Source organism: Myotis brandtii, unplaced genomic scaffold, assembly GCF_000412655.1.
Source record: "Myotis brandtii unplaced genomic scaffold, ASM41265v1 scaffold48, whole genome shotgun sequence".
NCBI lineage: Eukaryota > Metazoa > Chordata > Mammalia > Chiroptera > Vespertilionidae > Myotis > Myotis brandtii.
This window is the reverse complement of record NW_005368341.1, coordinates 4,166,738-4,185,684: the sequence shown is the minus strand read 5'-3', so window position 1 is coordinate 4,185,684 and position 18,947 is coordinate 4,166,738. Positions and strand designations below refer to the sequence as shown.

The 18,947-nt window shown below is 42.6% G+C and overlaps 1 protein-coding gene across 1 annotated transcript in view; it reads right to left on the bottom strand.

Moving 5' to 3' along the window:
• Positions 1-18,947, bottom strand: part of SLC25A13 (solute carrier family 25 (aspartate/glutamate carrier), member 13) — a 136,438-nt gene that overhangs the window by 14,977 nt on the left and 102,514 nt on the right. Inside the window, exon 15 of the mRNA XM_014547556.1 lies at positions 10,304-10,444. Within this exon, the coding sequence (XP_014403042.1) occupies positions 10,304-10,444 (141 nt within the window). The remainder of the gene's footprint in view (positions 1-10,303; positions 10,445-18,947) is intronic.

Genomic DNA, 18,947 nt, shown 5'->3' with positions numbered 1-18,947 from the left:
AATGTGAAGAAAAGGCAACGCCAAGGAAGAAAGATAACGTGTGCAGCAGCCTCCATCTCCGCTCTGCAGAAGCAGGACAGCCTTGCCAGCGAGTTAAAACATTTAAAACCTCGCTGGACGAAGCGGCTCAGTGGTTGAGCGTTGACCTATGAACCAGGCCAGGGTAGCAGGTTCTATCCCTAGCAGGGGGCGTGCAGGAGGCAGCCAATCAATGATTCTCTCTCATCACTGATGTTTCTGTCTCTCTCCCTCTTCCTTCCTCTCTGAAAGCAATAAAAATATACTATAAAAAAAACACCCAAAACTCAACATTTAAAAACTCAAATTTCTACTGATTGAGGCATGAAGAACCCATGACACACCCCTCTGTTCTGTCGCTGGGTATCTGGAGATGAGCTCTGAACCTTCCTCATTTGTCACAAATACTAAAGGCTGCCTTCTTCCGGGGTTTGGGGAGAGGTTTAGGAATAAAGGAGGCGATGACTGTGTTAGTCCCTGTAAAGTGCCCACTGCAGTATACATGTGAAGGGCAATGGAGGGGGTGGGGAGGAGGAGGCCCTTCTCCCTGCCTCTCCGGTGCTGCATCCCCCACAGCCCAGCACCTGCTCAGACTCCTCCAGGCAGCAAATCACTGGTCTGAACAGGAGGTGCCCCCAACCTCTCCCTCCCCAGGCACCAGAGCCCAGTTCCCAAGGAAAGCTAACTCTGCAGAAGGTTGGAGAAAAAGGCACAGGCTTCTTAAATTCCCCTGGCCTCCTCTCCTCACCACTTCCTTCAGGTCAAAGGCACAAAGGCAGGTGCCAATTTGTAAGGCTGCCCCAGGCAATACCTGACCTGTGGCTCCCCACAATGAAAAGGGAAGCAGGATGTAAAAAGGCTTTTAAAGTCCCAACAGAGAGAATGCCTCCCCCGGATTCCTTGATAAATCCTTCACATGGGTGGTGAACACCCATTCTCCATCCTACAGCAAAACAGAAACCTGTTTGACTTGAATTCTGCTTGCCCCCGTGCAATTTTTACTAGGTGATCAGCCACTTTGAACAGGCGACTTTATAATAAAGGGAAACATTCCGTGCGGCCCCAGTGCCTGCGTCAGCAACACAAAAAATAATTACTTTGGCCATTTAAAAAATTAATAAGTTACAAAGTGTGTGCCACCTAAAATAAACCTTGAACCGTTCTTGCCGCATAAGAAAATCCCCACATTTTCCTGCCTTTCCTTCTCACTGGTTCCGAGGCAGCCCTGTCTCAGACATCCTCTGGTTAGCCCTGAATGTCCTCTGTACACAGTAAAGCCACCTGGGGAAAATTAATAAACACAAAATGCAATCATCTGATCTCTTACTATTCATTAAAGCACTCTTTCTCCAAAGAGGGTAAATTATTGTGTGTATTTTTTTCCCTCCTTTTAAATAAAAGACCCACCAATAACAGACAGGAACAATAAAAGGCATCTCCGGGGAGATCCCTATGTAAATAAACTAGAATCAAAACTCAGATCTAGTTTAGTGATGGACTCTCTCCCTACACCAACTCTGTATCATTCTGAAGTCTCGCGTCATCATTGTAGTTAAGGTCCAGGAAAGCTTCTTTAAGGGCAGGCCTCACTTAACTTAAAGTTAAGAGTCCACAATCGACACAAGCCCGAGACGCAGGCCTAGAGATGCTGGCCACGGTATCACCACGGCAAAGGGATTCTTTATTTTGCGTCTCGTGCTTTCTTGGATGCGGCCACTGTGTTGAAAGCCCAAGGGAGCTTTAATCAACTCTTAAGTTGCTGGACTCATCCACTCAAGTTTACTCTGGCAGCTCTGTCTGGCATGAAACTGTCAAAAGATATAACACAACAGGATTTGTATCTTACACACACCATACACACACCACACACCACACACCACACACACACACACACACACACACACACACACTGCTACCTCCAATGTCTTTTTCCCCCCTTTTTCTTTTAAAGCTCTTCATCTAGGTTGGTATCACACCTGCCCAATCAATTTGAGGGGTAGAAAAAAAAACAAAACAGTCCTGAAGGGTGGTTGCTGATAAAGAAGTCAGGGCCAGGGCAGGTCTTTTTGCATGCTAATTCCTGCTTATTCTAGCTGTACCTGCAAATACAGCTCTAAACAGACTATTTCTAATACAGGGGAAGGTAATTACACTCACAAAGGCACCTCTGTGTCAGGGCTGGGCACCAGGAGCCAGCAGGTCTGGGAGACGGAGGCTTAACAGAGACTCCTGCCGTGAATGCACATTGTCTAGCTTGGGGGGCAAATGCCAGACTGGGGGACCCTGCAGCCCTCAAGACAACAGTGGTGCACCTTGTCTGCGAAGGTTATTTAATGCTCCTGGCACCTGCAGTCAGAGCCACCCCTCTTTCCCTAACTTGCAGGTTGAGAATTTATTTGGCATGTATAATTGTATATTTTGATCCTGGAGCTGCACACAATGGGCAGCATGTCATGTCTTGATCCCTCAGCATTCCTCTTGGTTTCTCCCACGCCAGTTACCCCGAGGCTCACAGCCTGGCAGCACCTCTCCTGCCCAGTCCAGGGACAGTTAGGGCCGCGAGGCTGGGATTTGAACTGGGTGAGAAATATCACTGATGCCGAGACCTGGTATGATTGTGTTGTTGGAGTTAGAACCAAATAAACCAGCCAACAACTGGAGACTCGATATCAGTGACATTGAAATGAATTCAATTTTAATGTAAAATATCAGTGCCTATTATTTGTTTTCTTTATTCCAGAGACTTTTAGGATATCGGTTTCTCCTGAATTTCATTGCAATTTTAAGGAAGGCATTTGGTCACTGGAGATTTTTGGGTAGGAAATTCCCTCCTGTGTCAGTGTTGGCTCTTCCCTACTGTTCTTCTACCACACGATGCTTTGCCATCAACAGTGCTCCTCTGCCACTGGCTAGAAACCCTCCAGAGAGAACCAATGCTCTTGAACCATCTTCCTGACAAGTTTCATTCAACCTCCAATATTGTGCAGGGAATGTGTGTTCATTCCTCTGTTTTCTTCTCCTTGATGTAGATCCAGGGAGAAAGGGAGAGCTCTTTATTCCAATGCCCTCGGCGTGCCCAATGAAGGCCATTTCTCTGCAATTGTGGCTGATGGGCCAGCTGAGCTGGGAAGTCTCTTCGTGTTTCACCTTCCTCACTGCAATTCTTGGAGAGGATGACTTCTCAGAGAGGAAGCAGACTGCATTCAAAGAAGTAGTTTAAAATAAATCCTCTTAACGATGGTTCTCTACTTGCATCCTGCCACCCCCCACCAGCAGCAGGCCACTGCAGGAGCAAGCATGCAGGCTTTGGAGTCAGAGACCTGGGCTCAAAGTATTGCTCTGCCACTTGGTATCTGATGGTGGGTGAAGTTCTTATGCTCTCGGTGCCTCCAGTTCCTTATCTCTAAAATGCGAGTAACATTTTTATTGACATCAGAATTAAATTTACATCCAATGATTCATATAAAGGACCTAGTAAAATACTTAGCCCAAGGATCTTCAATGAAAGGTGATGATATAGAGGTAATTATTACAATCAATGAAAAACACACTGTCCTCTTACAGCAGAAAACAGAAATAGCTAATATATTCTTTAAACAGAAACTGGAATAGGACTCCTATGTGGTTTCATACTTGAATCACAGTAGAGTTCTACATTTATCAGGTAAGAACCAATCAATCTTTTATTTGGTGGAAGACCTAATCCTACCAAATAATTTGCTAACTTGATCATATCCCACATGGGACATATCACCTTAATTTACAGTCAATGGACATTTCTTAAACTGGCCATCTTTTAAGTGTATACCTTGGTCACAATTAGAAACCAGAGGGAGGTAAGAATAGATTATTAGATATCTATGTCACTGCTGGAAAATATATTCAGAGCACTCCACAAACAGTGAGTGGCAGTATTTTCAATACTTAAAACCTGAAGGACAGCATGCTATATTATACAAGTGTCGCTGAAATAAAAAAGCGCTGTGTTAAAACTAATTCTGCAGGCACTTAGCAAAAGACAAGGAAAAGAAACAACAACCAAACAAAGCATGAACTTGATAAAAAATGTTTGTCCCTGGAAAGGTAGGTTATCTGCAACACAGGGCGAGAACACTAACATTTTATTGTTACCTACTCTTGAATATTTGAATTTTCTTCTTTTCAAAACTATACTGCCTATCGAATTATTTTTTAAAAGAACTTTATGGCACTGGAATGATTATAATCTCTCACCTCCCTTAACACTGATCACTTTGAAGGCAATAATACTGCATTCAATCTTTGTAACTCTGGCACCTATTAGAATTAGTGCTTAACGAGTATTTGGTGAATGAATGGAAGAATGATAAAAAAAATAATAATCATTTTCCTAATATTTTTAAGAATCTTTTCTAACCCCTTCTGCATACTCAACTCCTTTGGGCACTGATTTATAAAAACAATATTTTTCGCCTGGCCAATGTGGTTCAGGGGTTGAACCAGGAGGTCATGGTTCGATTCCTCGTTAGGGCACAGGCCTGGGTTGCGGGCTTAATCCCCCATAGGGGTGTGCAGGCACGAGATGGTAAACTCCTTATAAAACCATGCGTTATTGATTTACTTTCATACCCCCAGGGCAGAGCTTGCTGGGTGAATGAATGGATGTCTCCTTTCTTTGCATTAGACTTCCCCAATATCATGGTCTTCTTTGGTCATTACTTGCCCACATTCATCCACTGTCAGTGCTCTAATACCCTTGTGATAACCTGTAAACACGTGGCTTTTGCTTACCCTTCATGGGCTCAACAAATACTTATCAAATGTCCACTTGTGTGCCAGAAACTGTTACAAGCAGCAGTGAACAAGACAGGTCTCCGGTATGCAAGCACACTCCAGATAAGGAGACACACACACGGAGAAATCTATCAGATGGTGACAGGTGCCATGCAGTGACCTGGCTGTCTTTCTGAGCAGGCATCTGTTGAGCAAAGAAATGAGGGGCAGAGCCTTCAAGCAGACTGAAAAGTGAGAGGGAATGCGCTTGGAGTGTCTGCGGGAAGGAATGGCAGCAGGGCAGCCAGAGGAGAGGGAGGGTGGAACAAAAGTGCAGGGGAAGAGAGGCCAGCAGGGAGGGAGCTAGGGTGCTGTTCTAGGTGCAGCAGGAAGCCGCTGGGCAAGGACAACGTTCCTGTAGGGCACGCTAGTTTCCGCTCAAGTGTCATCTCATCCGAGAGGCCTTCCCTGACTGCTCTACTAAAATGCACCCCGCTCCCTCAATGCTAGCCTGCCTTGGCCCTTTCCATACCCTCACCCTACCCTGCCTGCTTCTTCATTAAGGTTCTTAGCACCAACAGATGTCACATGTTTGTTATCTTGATGGCTGACTTTTTCTAGCCACCACCGTGTGAGCAGGGACTTGGATTTCATAGCCATGCCCTAAATGGCTAGAACAGGGAGTACAGTCAGCTCTCAATAGACCTGTGCTGAGTGGGTGAATTAATCTGATTCACAGTTTAAACAGATCAACCTTCCTGCTGTGGGGACAATGGGTTCGGAAGAGTTGGGAGTCAAACCCATGAGGAGGCTTTCCCAGAGGTCCAGGTAAAAGCCACCTGTGGGAGAAGAAGGGTGCAAGCTGTCACTGAAGAGGTTGTAAAGCCATAGCATGCCCTTGGTGTTAGAAAATTAGTATGGCATCAGCTCCTCACACTAATGACTAAATAGGTGTTTTCTTCATGTGGAGCCATGAGCTCATAAAAATGAGTATTTCTTTACAAGCTGCTAAATTGAGAAATTTTTTTCTTGTGTACTTACATGTTACCAACATAAAATTGATAAAATGATACAGTTTGACAAAATCTATTAACAATAAAAATGCACATGCCCTATGATCTCACATTTTCATTGCTAGAATTTATCATTGGGATAAACTCACAAAAGTATATCCAAATATATGCAGGGATATTCCCCCTGCTATTGCTTGTAATATCCCCAAACTAGAAACAATACAAATGCCCATCAGTAGGAACCTGCTTAAAAAATACTTTAAAAATGTTTCTACAGCTATTAAATAAAATGAGAAAAGAGCTTTAAGATATATAGTGCACTTAGAAAGATTCCATTTTTGCTAAAACACACATACACAAGATTCTGATATGGATACAATTAGTGATATTCAGGGAGAAAGAGAAAGCAGAAAGGAGGAGAGAGGTAAATATTGACCTAAGTAGGTTTTATTTTCTTAAAGATAACATGAAAAACACAAGCAATGGTTATCTTTTGAAGAAAGAATGGGATTGAAAGGGGTAGAGAGAATTTTACTTTCAGACATTTCTGAATTATATGATTTTTTTTAAAAACATAAACTTGCATTTCCTTTAACACAAACAAATAGGCCTGGCCGTTGTGGCTCAGTGGATGAACATGGCACATGATCAGGGCACATGTCCCAGTTTCAGGCCAATCCCAGTAGGGGGCATGCAGGAGGCAGCTGACCAATGATTCTCTCTCATCACTGATGTTTCTATCTTTCTTCCTCTAGAAAAATCAATAAAAATATATTAAAAACAAAACAAACAAATGACATCCCTTTGAGATAACTAGCAGAATAATCAAGAACATATATCATTACTTGCTTTCTGATTTTATGGACAGTAGTCCAATGATTCATCGACACATACACAATGAATGAACACACATGCACAACAAGTATGTGCACGGATGACTATATATCTGAATGCTCTAGAATGCAGTGGACAAAGACCTCTGATTAGAACACAGTAGATACAGCCCATATTTGCAAGTGACTTTCCAATGCACCACACAGGAGCACAATCCAAAAATGATTTTCAACTCTGCATGATGGATCCTGGCTGTCATTGCTTCCCTGCCCACTTTTTGAACTCAAAGAGACAGAAACTGTTCCTTCGCTTAAGGAAGCATCTCTCAGCCTACATGCGCTGTGCTGACATTCAATGTTAAATAGTAAGTTCCATTCCATTCCTCAGGTGTAATCCGTCTCCTCAGCAAAGCTTTGTTGGCTCCTACAGGAAAGGTAACATTCACAAGTCCATAGATGCCACTTTCTTTTCACTGACGATTTATTTTACATATCTCATGCGCTAGGGGCTTATGTAATAAAACAAAAGTTACCTTGAGAAAGGGAAACACATCCTCTTGCATTCTTCAGAAAAGCAGTAGAGTTGCAGATTTTTTGAAAACTCCATTACATTCAAAAAGCTCTTTCAAAGGCCGTTTATTATCCTGCCTTTACTTCAATCACCTACCTACTCAGTGCTGTAACTAAACCTCTCTAAATGGTACCCAAAGAGGAGGCTTTGTTTACAGGGTCCACTAGAACTATTTCTAACCTCAGGAATGTGAAATGTTTACCACATCCACTTTTTTTTTCTTCAGTTGTAAATGTATTTCTAAAGCAAGTATTCTAATTACCATTCACGGGGAAGTCACAGAATAGTGGGCTATTTTGCAAGTCAATTCAGGAGAAAAATAGAAAGCCGGGTTAAGTCCAATTTAGGGAGGTTAAGCACCGCAGGCCTAAACACACAGGACAGAACCAACCACTCCCCCTCCTGGGTCCCGCATTGTCATGTTAACAACGGCAAACAAAAGGACCCAGGGAAGGAAGGAAGATTACCTGTCCCAACTAAAACTAGGACAGTAGTCCTCTTTTTGAAAGATGGAGGGATGCATACCAGGTGTAAAGGTCTTAAGTCACTCCAAGTCATCTTTCTACTCAACCAAGACAAGAATCAGTGAAGAGCTTTATTACCAAGAAGTACTACCTACAGCAACAAAAATGTCAATGACATAGCAAAGCAAAGCTCTGACAACCATAAAACCATGGACATTGAGTTGCTAATATGATTTCTGACCAAGGAGAGGTCGGGTAAGGTGGGGGCGCCTGGAGAAGAGAGTCACAGGAAACCAAACCTAAGGCTGGCATTTGGGATGATATAAATGAGGACAACTTGGGCAGGCAATGAAGACCAAGCAGACTGAACGGAGCTGTGACCTCCGACGACCTCCGATGAATGAATCCCGGCTTACAAATCTTAGCGAATTCCGCTGAGGGCACCACTGGCCAGCAGAAAGGAAAGGACGGCAAGATCACTCTCGTGCAATGAAATCAAGTTTCCGGAAGCTCAGGAGTGCCAGCGACTTCCCATGGTAATTACCAAGGCACCCAAAGCAGCACCCAGCCCGGAGGAATGCCTCTGAACTAGATTAAACCACCAGACTAGTAATTAAACTAACTTTATATGGGAGAGGTCTCTTGCTCAAACTTGAGCAATCCTGCTCATTTCAGGAAAGCAATTTTAGCACAAAAGTGGAAACAAGAAACTTCTGAGCCTCGATTTCGGCTCAGATACTGCCGTTGGCAGCCTCTGTTCTCCTGACTACAAAATCAGGAGGCCAAGGACTTCCAGGGGGTGTTAAAGGGGATTAAGATTATGAAACACCCTGAAGATGAAAAGGACTACGTCTCAGTCTTGTATCATTTGCAGGTAGTTGAACAGTCTCTGTTTCGGTGTCAGCAAACAAGTTTCTACCATTTTATCCATCTAGACATTTCCATAGCAGTCACTACCGTTAGTACCTAAGTGTTTTTTACTAGACAACCTGTTGAAAGACTGCTTGGCATCTTGTCAAAATGACATGCTGCTACATTGTGTTCTAGTCCGCAAGAACCTAAAAATTTAGAAAAGAAGCTGATTTTTTTTTTCTACTTCAAAATGATCCATGCTGTGCCTCATGACAATTCTGTTTATTTCTTACAGCTGGGCAATAATGTGGTAAATGAAATAGCTAGAATATTGTGTTCCACCGCAAACACTCACAGATTGAGCATTTTAAGGGCTACTTTGAAAAATCGGCATATTTATTCCCGAGCTCCACAGACTCCAAACTCTAAGGCAAGTTCTCTACCGCCCTTAAAGCTAACCCCCGGGAAAGAGGGCATCCCATTACGTTTGATCCTTACAAAGTCTCAGATGATGGGGTACTCTTCCCTCACTTGACTAAGTACAGGGAAGGCAAATGTACCTGAAACAACCCCAACTATTACTAACACTGATGTGTAGCAAGGTGACTGACCTGCAAACATAGTGAAAAAGAGAAGGTTACAAAAGTGCACGTGGGGGTGGGCTCTCACAACTTGCTGTGCTGAATGTCCAAACAAGGCATTTAAAGTTCACTCCAAAAAGCAGTGTAAATTTTTACAGGGTGAGCTGAGAACAGGGGAAAAAGAAAACAACTGCCCTGGCGTTATGTCCACAGAGTGCAGAAGTGCCAGCCTGGAATAAAGATGAAACACTGCAAAACCATGTGAATGACCGAGTCAAAGAGTAGATCAAGTGGCCCTGGCCGGTGCTGCTCAGTGGTTAGTGTCAGCCAGTGCACTGAGGGATCTCGGGTTCAATTCCCAGTCAAGGGCACATACATTTTATGGAAATAAATGAAAACTATGTTAAGTAGACATTGGCCTTCTCATCCTATATTCCTAAAGGTTTACTTATTCAAGTTGGCCATGAAACATTTTTTTTTTTAATTTTTCTCATTAAAAGATGATGACCACCTCATGTTTGCTAAAGCATCATAGCTGGGCATATATGAAACAAGTTCTAGTATATTCCATTATACCTTCTTTGGGAGAGGAGTGTGAATCACAAATTTTAAGAAATTTCTAAAAGTTTGGTTTTCCAATCCTTCTGAAAAACTATTTTCTAAAGGAAAAACGGTTAAGATGCAACACAATTATGACAAGCCATCCACATGGACAGGGCTGAGATGTATAGGATCAGAAAATACATTCTTGATCTGGTGTGGACTCCTTACACTGAGCTCAGCATACCTCCCGAAAGATGCTGCCCTGTGATTCATGCATCTATCCTTCATGGCAGACAACACCGAGGACTGGGAGCTGTTGTATCAATAACAAATCCAAATAAGGCTCCAGCCAGTGTTGCTGCAAAGAGCTGTGCGCTGAACAGCGCCAGCGGGCGTCATTCACACCAGCCATCCTTGATTTGTGTATTTCTAAGGACAGCTTTTTGGTGGGTGGCAGGAAGGGCACCTCCTTCTCACTGGCATGAAGATGCCCTGTGGACTGCAGCAGCTATAGTTCAGAATCTTTAGTATGTAGCGAATGCACCAAACTAGACCACAGATGTGGCAATGACCTTTTCCAGGTGTGGAAACGCGAGGGATCAATTTCATGCTGGTGAGCAGTGACTAGTTTAGGAGATGAGCACGCAGTCAGACAAATGACCAAAAGGAAAGTTACCTTGTAAACCCCAAAGAACCCCAGGTCCCTCACGACAGACAGAGCACTGACTCGGGGGCCGGTGGTGATTTCCCCAGCCACTTGCAAGCGGATCTTGACGATTTCCAAAGGATTTGTGAAGATCACCTGGGAACCGCCTGCCTAGAGAGGAAAAAAGAAAAGTATTACCAAAGCAGGATCATGGTAAATGGTTCGGGAAGAGGTGAGTGATCATCCTCAATGGAGCTCTGAATATTCTATCCTCAAGAGACCGCACTTTCAGTCCTTGTCCCATCAATGAAAACAGCTAGTGATTATGAGTTCGAATCAAAATGCAGTTGCTGCTGAGGGGGCCTTGGCTTTGAACCCTGTGATGGCAGTTGATTGTCCTTCAAGGAATCTTTGTCATTTTAGGGTGAGGGCTCTGGTCATTTTAGGCCCTAACTCCTTCGTGTGAAGGTTGAAGGAAAGCAAAGACCAGAGACTTCGCTGAAAACAGAGAGACCTCTGTTGGCCTCACCAGAGTCCTCACCCTCAAATGACAAAGATTCCTTGAAGGGCAATCAACTGCCATCAGAGGGCTCAAAGCCAAGGTCACAAAGGCAGCAATAAAACGGAAATCCAACAGTATCCAAATGACGAGACACAGATCTGCCGTCAGGATGGGAGGGGCAGGGAGGACACAGGTCCTCCCATGATGGGCTCCATGATTTCCTCAATGACCCAGGAAACATGCAAACTTAGATGAAAGCTATTTCTTTCTTCTCCTAAAAAATCAGGCCAATCATCAAACACTATTTTCTGGAGTTACATAGTATTATAATTTTATTTATGTATTACCTGTGTATAGAATTATTCTTTTCATATAAGATAAATGTCAAAGTAGTAAAAATATGCATTAAATCAATTATGGCTCCAACTTTGAACAACGTGTGCTATTTCATCCCAGCAATGGCTGGGTGCCACTCCTCCGAGATCATCAGTGGAAATCTTTAAAGTGCACTCTAAGGGAAATTTTAAGCTCGCTATTTTGAAGCTAAGCCTGTATTTATCATAAGCAATTACATTCCTTCTTACTGTACTTCAACTTGTTATTCCTTGTCACAAATATATTACATTTTTATACCATTCGAGCTAAGGTTGACACACAGTTATAGTTCAGAGTTTTTATTAGGTAGCGAATGCACCAAACTAGACCACAGACACAGCAATGCAGCTTAGAGATGCCGCCATGGCAACGGGCACAATTTGGGTCAATATCATCTCCAACTACTTCTTGCTAGAGCCTTTGATCCTATTAACCAATGCACACACCCGGACAAAATGGCCTGTACTAATCAAAACCAGCTACGACAATGGTCTCGGAAGTATTGTTTATAACACCTAGGAATAAAAATTAGGAACATAAACATCCAGCGGTAAGGTGAGGATTAAATGAACGTATGTATGCTTGTGCAACGAGAGGCTATCCTGCCCATAAAAAATTATGGCGACTGCTCACTATATTCGGTGAAGTGAAAACTCTCCCGTGTGTCAATGCATGGACACCTGCCCCAGCTCTGCCTAAACATCATGTGGGAGAGACACACCAGAGCAGTGCTTCTGAGGTGGCAGATTACAAACGGCTTATTTTCTTTTCTGCTGTATTTGTTTTATTTCTTCTACACAGATCATGTGTTACTTCTATAAGGAAACATAAATACTTCTGCCTAATTTACTTAATATACACGGCAACCTCCCCCTACTCCAAAATGTTCATTCATTAACTCCTAAATCAAATTGTTTTTCCATTTTTACCAACTTCGTACCTTAATCAAGACACACGTGTTCTTGAAAACAGACCTGAGAGTTTCCATTTTCTCCATTAAACACTACAACACTTTAGACAGAAGGCAGCGGAGGGCTCCTGAGTCTAGACTGCCACACTGCCGTACGCGCTTCTGCTGTGCTTTGCCCATCACCTTCATCTCTCCTAGGTGACTCTAAGGAGCTGGACCAAGTAATCTTGGTAGAAGAAACCTGGGTTGGATTCATCAAGAGACGGGCCCAAAAAAGGCCCGTCTAAAGTGGAAAGGAGGTGAGCACATCCAGGAGCTGGTGTGCTCTGGTCCCCACAAAGGCATTCTGCTCCCACTCCTCCAGGGCCCAGAGCAGCCAGGCTGTGCTCCAAGCAGGCAGGCAGAAGACCAAGCCCCGCCTGCTACAGCCGTTGAGTATTTTGTGGGTGCCCCTCTCCACATGACATGAGGGGAATTCAGTGTGGCAGGATGAAGAGATGAAATGGACCTGACCTAGTAACAGTGCTGAGCGCACAGTAAAGATTATGTCTGTGCTTCTGACCTGGGCTCTCAAGTTGTGAAAATAAGTAAAAATTAAAAAATCATTTTCTGGGGGCAGGATTGCTCAGAAAGATTTGCTGGGCTCGAATTAGCCTGAGGCTGATCTCTGAAAGCTCAAAAGTGGGTAAGACCATGCCTACCAAGGGTAGAATGGAAAGTGGTCAGTGCACACTGATCTTGAAGAACAAAGCAGGAACTCAGTGCATACTTACAAGTATTGCCAACAGCAGGGAAGGAGGGAGCTGAGTGTCCCTGATGAGCACCGAGCCTCTGCCCCCATTTCCCTATTTGTCAAAGGATCTCACTTCTTATGAGGATCAAAGAGATGGTGGTGGTGTTGCAGCCAGCACAGTGCTCAAGACACAGCAGTGACTTCAAACACGTTGGTCGTTTCCTCCAGCTCCTAAATTAACGGTTCTCCTTCCTGGCTGCATGTTACAATCGCTCTCAGAGCTTTAAAATATAATGACTTCTAGAACCCTCGTGCACTGCTGGTGGGAATGCAGACTGGTACAGCCATTATCAAACACAGTATGGAGTTTCCTCAAAAAATTAAAATTGAAACTGCTGTTTGACTCAGCAATCCCACTTCTAGGAATATATCCTAAGAATCCTGAAACACCAATCAGAAAGAATATGTGCACCCCTGTGTTCATAGAAGCTTTATTTACAATAGCTAAGATTTAGAAACAGCCCAAGTGCCCATCAGCAGATGAGTGGATAAAAATGTGCTACATTTACAGCATGGAATACTATGCAGCTGTAAAAATGAAGACCCTCTAACCGTTTAAGACAGCATGAAGGGACCTGAAGAACATTATGCTAAGCAAAATAAGTCAGTCAGAGAAAGACAAGTTTTGCAGGATCTCACTCATATGTGGAATCTAATGAACAAAATAAACTGACAAGCTAAACAGATCCAGAGACATGGAAGCATGTAACAGACCGACAGATCTCAGAGGGGGGAAGGGAGAGGGGGCGGGAAGAGATTAACTAAAGAACTTATATATGCATGGCCCGTGGACACAGACAACAGTGTGGGGAAGGCAGGGTAGGGCAGGAGCCTGGTAGAGGAGGGTAAAGGGAGGGTGGAAAGGGGCAGGCATCTGTAAAATACTGTCAATAAATTTAAAAAAATTTCTAGACCCAATTCCAGACAAATTAATTGAGAATTTCTGCATCTGCCCTTTGAAAATGGTCCTACGTGATTGGATGTACAAGGGAGCTGAGAATCATTTCAGTTCACCGCATCACCTCTAGGATCCCTTTCGATCCCGAGATTGCTTTATAGGGCCTATTTCAAGTTGTGATTTCAAATTCTAGCCTTCTGTGCGACTTTTAGATGTTTTACATCTGATCTCATAACAAACTTTTCATCCATATCCAAGTGGTGCCATTATTAAAGGGTATAATTCTTAGGTATAGAATTGATACCTTTTTCATTTTCTTGTATCTTTACTAATACCTATAAATGTTAACATTATATACACTAAAATAAGAATGTAGACTCAACTCCCCAAACCCCAAGCCAAACCATAGATACCAGTTCTTTCAGCACAACAAAGGGAATTCTAATCTTTAAGGATGATACAGAAGTCAAATCCACCCCAGAGAGCTGCAGGGAACAGAAGCAGTGGGAAGAAAGAGTGTAGTGATACCAGGGAAAAAATAATGATGTCCTCGTTACCTCTGGTGGGCTCAGAAAGAAAGAACCTACAGACTCCGCGTGGCACATTGTCGAGGTGCCAGGATGAATGGGTCCTTTGGAGTCAAGCTGGAAGGAAATGAGACGCCAAGGCACCAAGAGAAGATGCTTATCATCAGATGCACGGTGTCTGGGCATCACCACGACTTGATCACTGAGCACACTGCCTGCTGCTCTGCTGGCTCCTGGTCTATTATCCATTCACAGTACCTTGCCTGGGTCCCTCCTTTGCAGAGATCAAAGGCAGCCGAATCCGAGGACAGGAACACCTATTGTGCGCCATGTCTTTGTGTCCCTCATCACTCGAGAGCTCTGGCTGTGTGAAGATGCTGTTCTTTTTGTGTGTGTGCAATTTTGTCACAAATCATTTCCCTGTGACTTTCTGGAGTCTGAGGCACGGGGGACAGGGGAAGATTTTCCATACTGGAACTGGCTCTGTGGGGCAATATTATATTTACAGTGGGGACACTGACTTCTCCACAGGTTTCCTGGAACATTCTTTGTTACTGAAATTTTAGTTACTGCCCAGCATCTGGGCCCATCTAAAGAGAAATGCATACACTACTGCAGACTTGTTTCTGCGATCTAATCATTCATTTATATGTTTGCCCAACAAATATTTATAAGCAATCGTGTTCAAAGTTTGTCCTAGGAACTGTGAGGACACAAGATGAGTGAGAAAGCGTTTCTGTTCTCAAGGAGCTTGAAATAGGAGTAAAGTAATAAATATTCATTAAGCATCCATTATGGACTATCAGCATATTGCTTTGCAAGTATTTATATGTAAATCTTCAGTCCACTCAAGCAGTGGTATTTTTTCCAGATTTTACTTAAGAGGAAATGGAGGCATAGAAAGATTAAGGCAACTGTTCTGGGTTGAATTGTGTTCCACCAAAATTTAAACAGTGAAATACTACCTCTCAGGGAGTCAGAATGTGATTATATTTGGAGACAAGGCCTTCAACGAGGTAATTAAAGTGAAAACGAGGTCATATGGGTGGATCCTAATCCAATGTGATTAAAGTGTTTATAACAAGAGATACAGACACTTATGTGTACAGAGAAAAAACCATGTGAGGAATAACAGTGCTAGATGGGTTTGTACCCAGGCTACTACCAGGTTCTGAACAAGGACATTTTATTACTTACTCTATTAGTCTTGAATATTAGCATCAGTCTGGAGATATATATATATATATATATAATTTTTTTTTTAAAGGAACCTGATAGTCAAAGACATTATATATCACCCTCACCAAGTTGGTCAGTTGGAGCATCATCCTATACACCAAAAGGCTGCAAGTTTGATTTCTGGTCAGGACATATACCTAGGTTGTGGGTTCGATCCCCAGTCAAGGTGCTTATGGGACGCAATGGATCAATGTTTCTCTCTCACATAGATGTTTCTTTCTCTCTCTCTCTTCTCCCCTCTTCCCCTTCCTCTCTCTCTAAAATTAATAGAAACATATCCTCAGGTGAGAATAAAAAACAAAATCACACATTAATTATATCTTTAGAGGAAAAATATGGAACCACTATACCAAAATATCTTTCACATTAACATTGTTTTGTAAGTACCATTAATTAGTAATAGTCTAACATGAAATGTCTACAAGTAAAATGAAGAAAAATATAGATTTTTTTTAAAAAGGGACATAAGTATTTGAATACTAGAGAAACAAGTATTATACTTAGACCAGAAGATTCAATGTTGTTGTCAATTTTCCAGTATATTAATTTAAAATGCAAATGTAAAAAATGTCAATCCTCCTATAAATGAATATAATAGTCAAATGTTGAAAAGGTGTTAATTTTTTCCATAAATTCATTTAAAATTCAAAGCAATCTTCCTAAATCTCAACAAGTTTTCTTAAAGATGTTTAAAGACAGGCATATTCTGAACAAAATGCCATATGGAGAACCTTGCATCAGTATACGTTAACACACATTTACAGAGTCAGCGATTAAAGATGTTTAAAGACAGGCATATTCTGAACAAAATGTCATATGGAGAACCTTGCATCAGTATACATTTACAGAGTCAGCGATTTTTTAAAATGTAGTCCAAGACTAAATAAATTAAAGAAATCGAGATATGTCGGGCCTTAAATTCCTTGAAAAGGTATTTAAGTGCTGTTCAGTGGCACAGTCCATGGCAGAGCAGACCTCCTTCTATATGTAGCCAGGAGTCCCTTTCTGCCCCACTCATGTATCTGGGAGCATCCCGAGTCACTGTGGTTTCCTAATCTTCACTAGGGGACTGGTTTTGATCCATTCCTGCATCAGTCCCATAGAGTTCGAAGCAGAATACAGTTAATCCATTGTTCTGCGAGAGTCTCTAGCCTGTATCACCTCTTGCTTCAGGAGCTGTTCTTTTTACTCTTTAGTTACAGAACAGGTTGTTAACCAAGAGGTCCCACAAGAATGTAAAAGTCTGAAGGTAAATGAGAGGCCAAGATTTTGTTGCATAAAATTCAAAGACTGGTAAGGGAATTCTCACTGACCAGTTTTGTAAGGATTTTGTAAGGATTTTTTTGCAGTGCCTATATTCTTCAAACCATGGGTCCTGACCTATGAGGTCTCTCCCAGCAGAGGGAAAGACAGCCCAGTACAGGACTCCAGTGTCCCATCCCATCTGCCACTCTGGAGATAACACAAAAGCATAGAACTCTGTCCAAAGAAGAGACGGAATTTGAACCCAAGGCTGGCCTGAATCCTAACTCAAGCTCAGAACCATAATATTGATTTTCTGAGTGTCAAAAAGTCTGTGCTTGAAAATGATTTGTTTTCAGTTGCTTTTTCCTTCCTTCTTTCTTGTTTAAACAGAGTATCTGCCTGAATCTTGGGTTAACCTGATCACTTACACTTGAATTCCTGTGACTTGAAGGGACTCTGTCTGGAAGAGATAAATGACTCAGAGATACTAAAGTACATCAAGAAATATGGAAGAGAGGTTTTTCTCCCCAGGTACAATATGGTAGACTTTCATCAGATGCATCAAACTTTTCTTTGTAGATTTGGCAATAAATCATAAGGAAGCCCCAGGCCCTTAGGCAGTAAAATCCCTAAATCATGCCAAGTCTGAATCCTTGAGGAATAGTTCAAACTCAGGCATGTAAAACTAGTACATATTTTTAATTTCACTCAGAAGGGCTTACAAAATAATTATACTGGTGTGAGTTTTACCTAAATATAGCACAGGGGCTCAGGATAATAGCAATGGAGTCACAGGAACCTGGATTTTAATTGGGCTTTATCACTTCCTTGTCTGTGACCTCCGGCAGTTCCTTGCTAACTTAGATCTCTCATTTGGACCACAGACTGACACCAATTCAGACTCACTCTGAGGCCTTCCTAAGGCAGCAAGTACTAACTCTCTAGCACGGTGACTGACACAGAGCAATGGGTCAAGAAATGAGGCACTGCTGGGAGTCATATGGCACCATGGCTGACAGCCTAAGCTTTGGCAAACGTCTGAACCTACCCACTCCAAACTGATGCCATCTGTAAAATGGGCACATTAACATTACTGCTCTTCATGCTTTCAATAAATACTCTGTGTCCACTTGATAGTAGGTGTGAACAAGACCGACAAAGATCCTACCCTCATGAAGCACGTATCTTAGCTGTTATTTACAGGAGTATGTGTGGATTAAATGAACACACACCTGAAGAAGTTATCCCAGTCCCTAGCCTTCTGTAGTGCTCAATCAATGGTATTGATTACTATGAATTAATATAGGATAGAACTCTATGTAGGTGAACCTAACTTACCAAACTCCTTTAATATCAGTACGAATGCATTCTCAAATGTTCCTTTCCCTGGAAACCTGTAAGTTAAACTTTCTTTCTGAGCAAAGCACAGTTATTCTGAGGATTAATAGGCAGTAGCTATATCAGGTAAAAAAAAAAAGAAGGGGAGAAGGAGAAGAACACACCTTTAGTGAGTGATGGGTGATGTAGTAAAGCTCAACATAATTAAATTTAAGCTGACATTCAATAAATTGTGGGCATTTTTACTTCTGAAATACTTTTGTTACTGAGAAATGGTTAGCCATACCCCACTGGAGGAGCTGCAAAAATGTCAATGGCCAGATTGTAACCTGATTGGGTAACTAGCATATTCCACCACACTATGTTTGTGGGTCTGGTGTCTGCAGCTCCATTGAGGTGTGGGCTGCCCTCAACACTGGCAAATCACCTTGAAAACGTGAACCACTGTCACAAAGGGACTGAAAGGGAGACTAAACTGTGTGTAGCACAAAAGGCCCCCCAGTGCTGAAACGACGCAGTGTGCATCCTTCTGACCAGGTAACACGACTGCTGGAAGTGAAGGCAACACAATGACCTTTAATGGTCAAGATCAAGTTCTCATTTGGGGAGCTTTTAAAGCTATCCCAAGTGGATGCTGGATGCCTCATCCCGCTACCAATGCAAACGAGAGTTCCCATTTCCATATGACGGATTTAGCTGTTGTGATTCCTGCCTAAGTCCACGAGAGCAACCAGAAAGGAAACGGGACTGTGGACGCTACAACTTTGTCAGCAGGAACCCCTAGCACCAGGCCTCTCAAATGAAGAGGGGTCTATAATCTTTTCATGACACAGTCCTCATGGCTAGG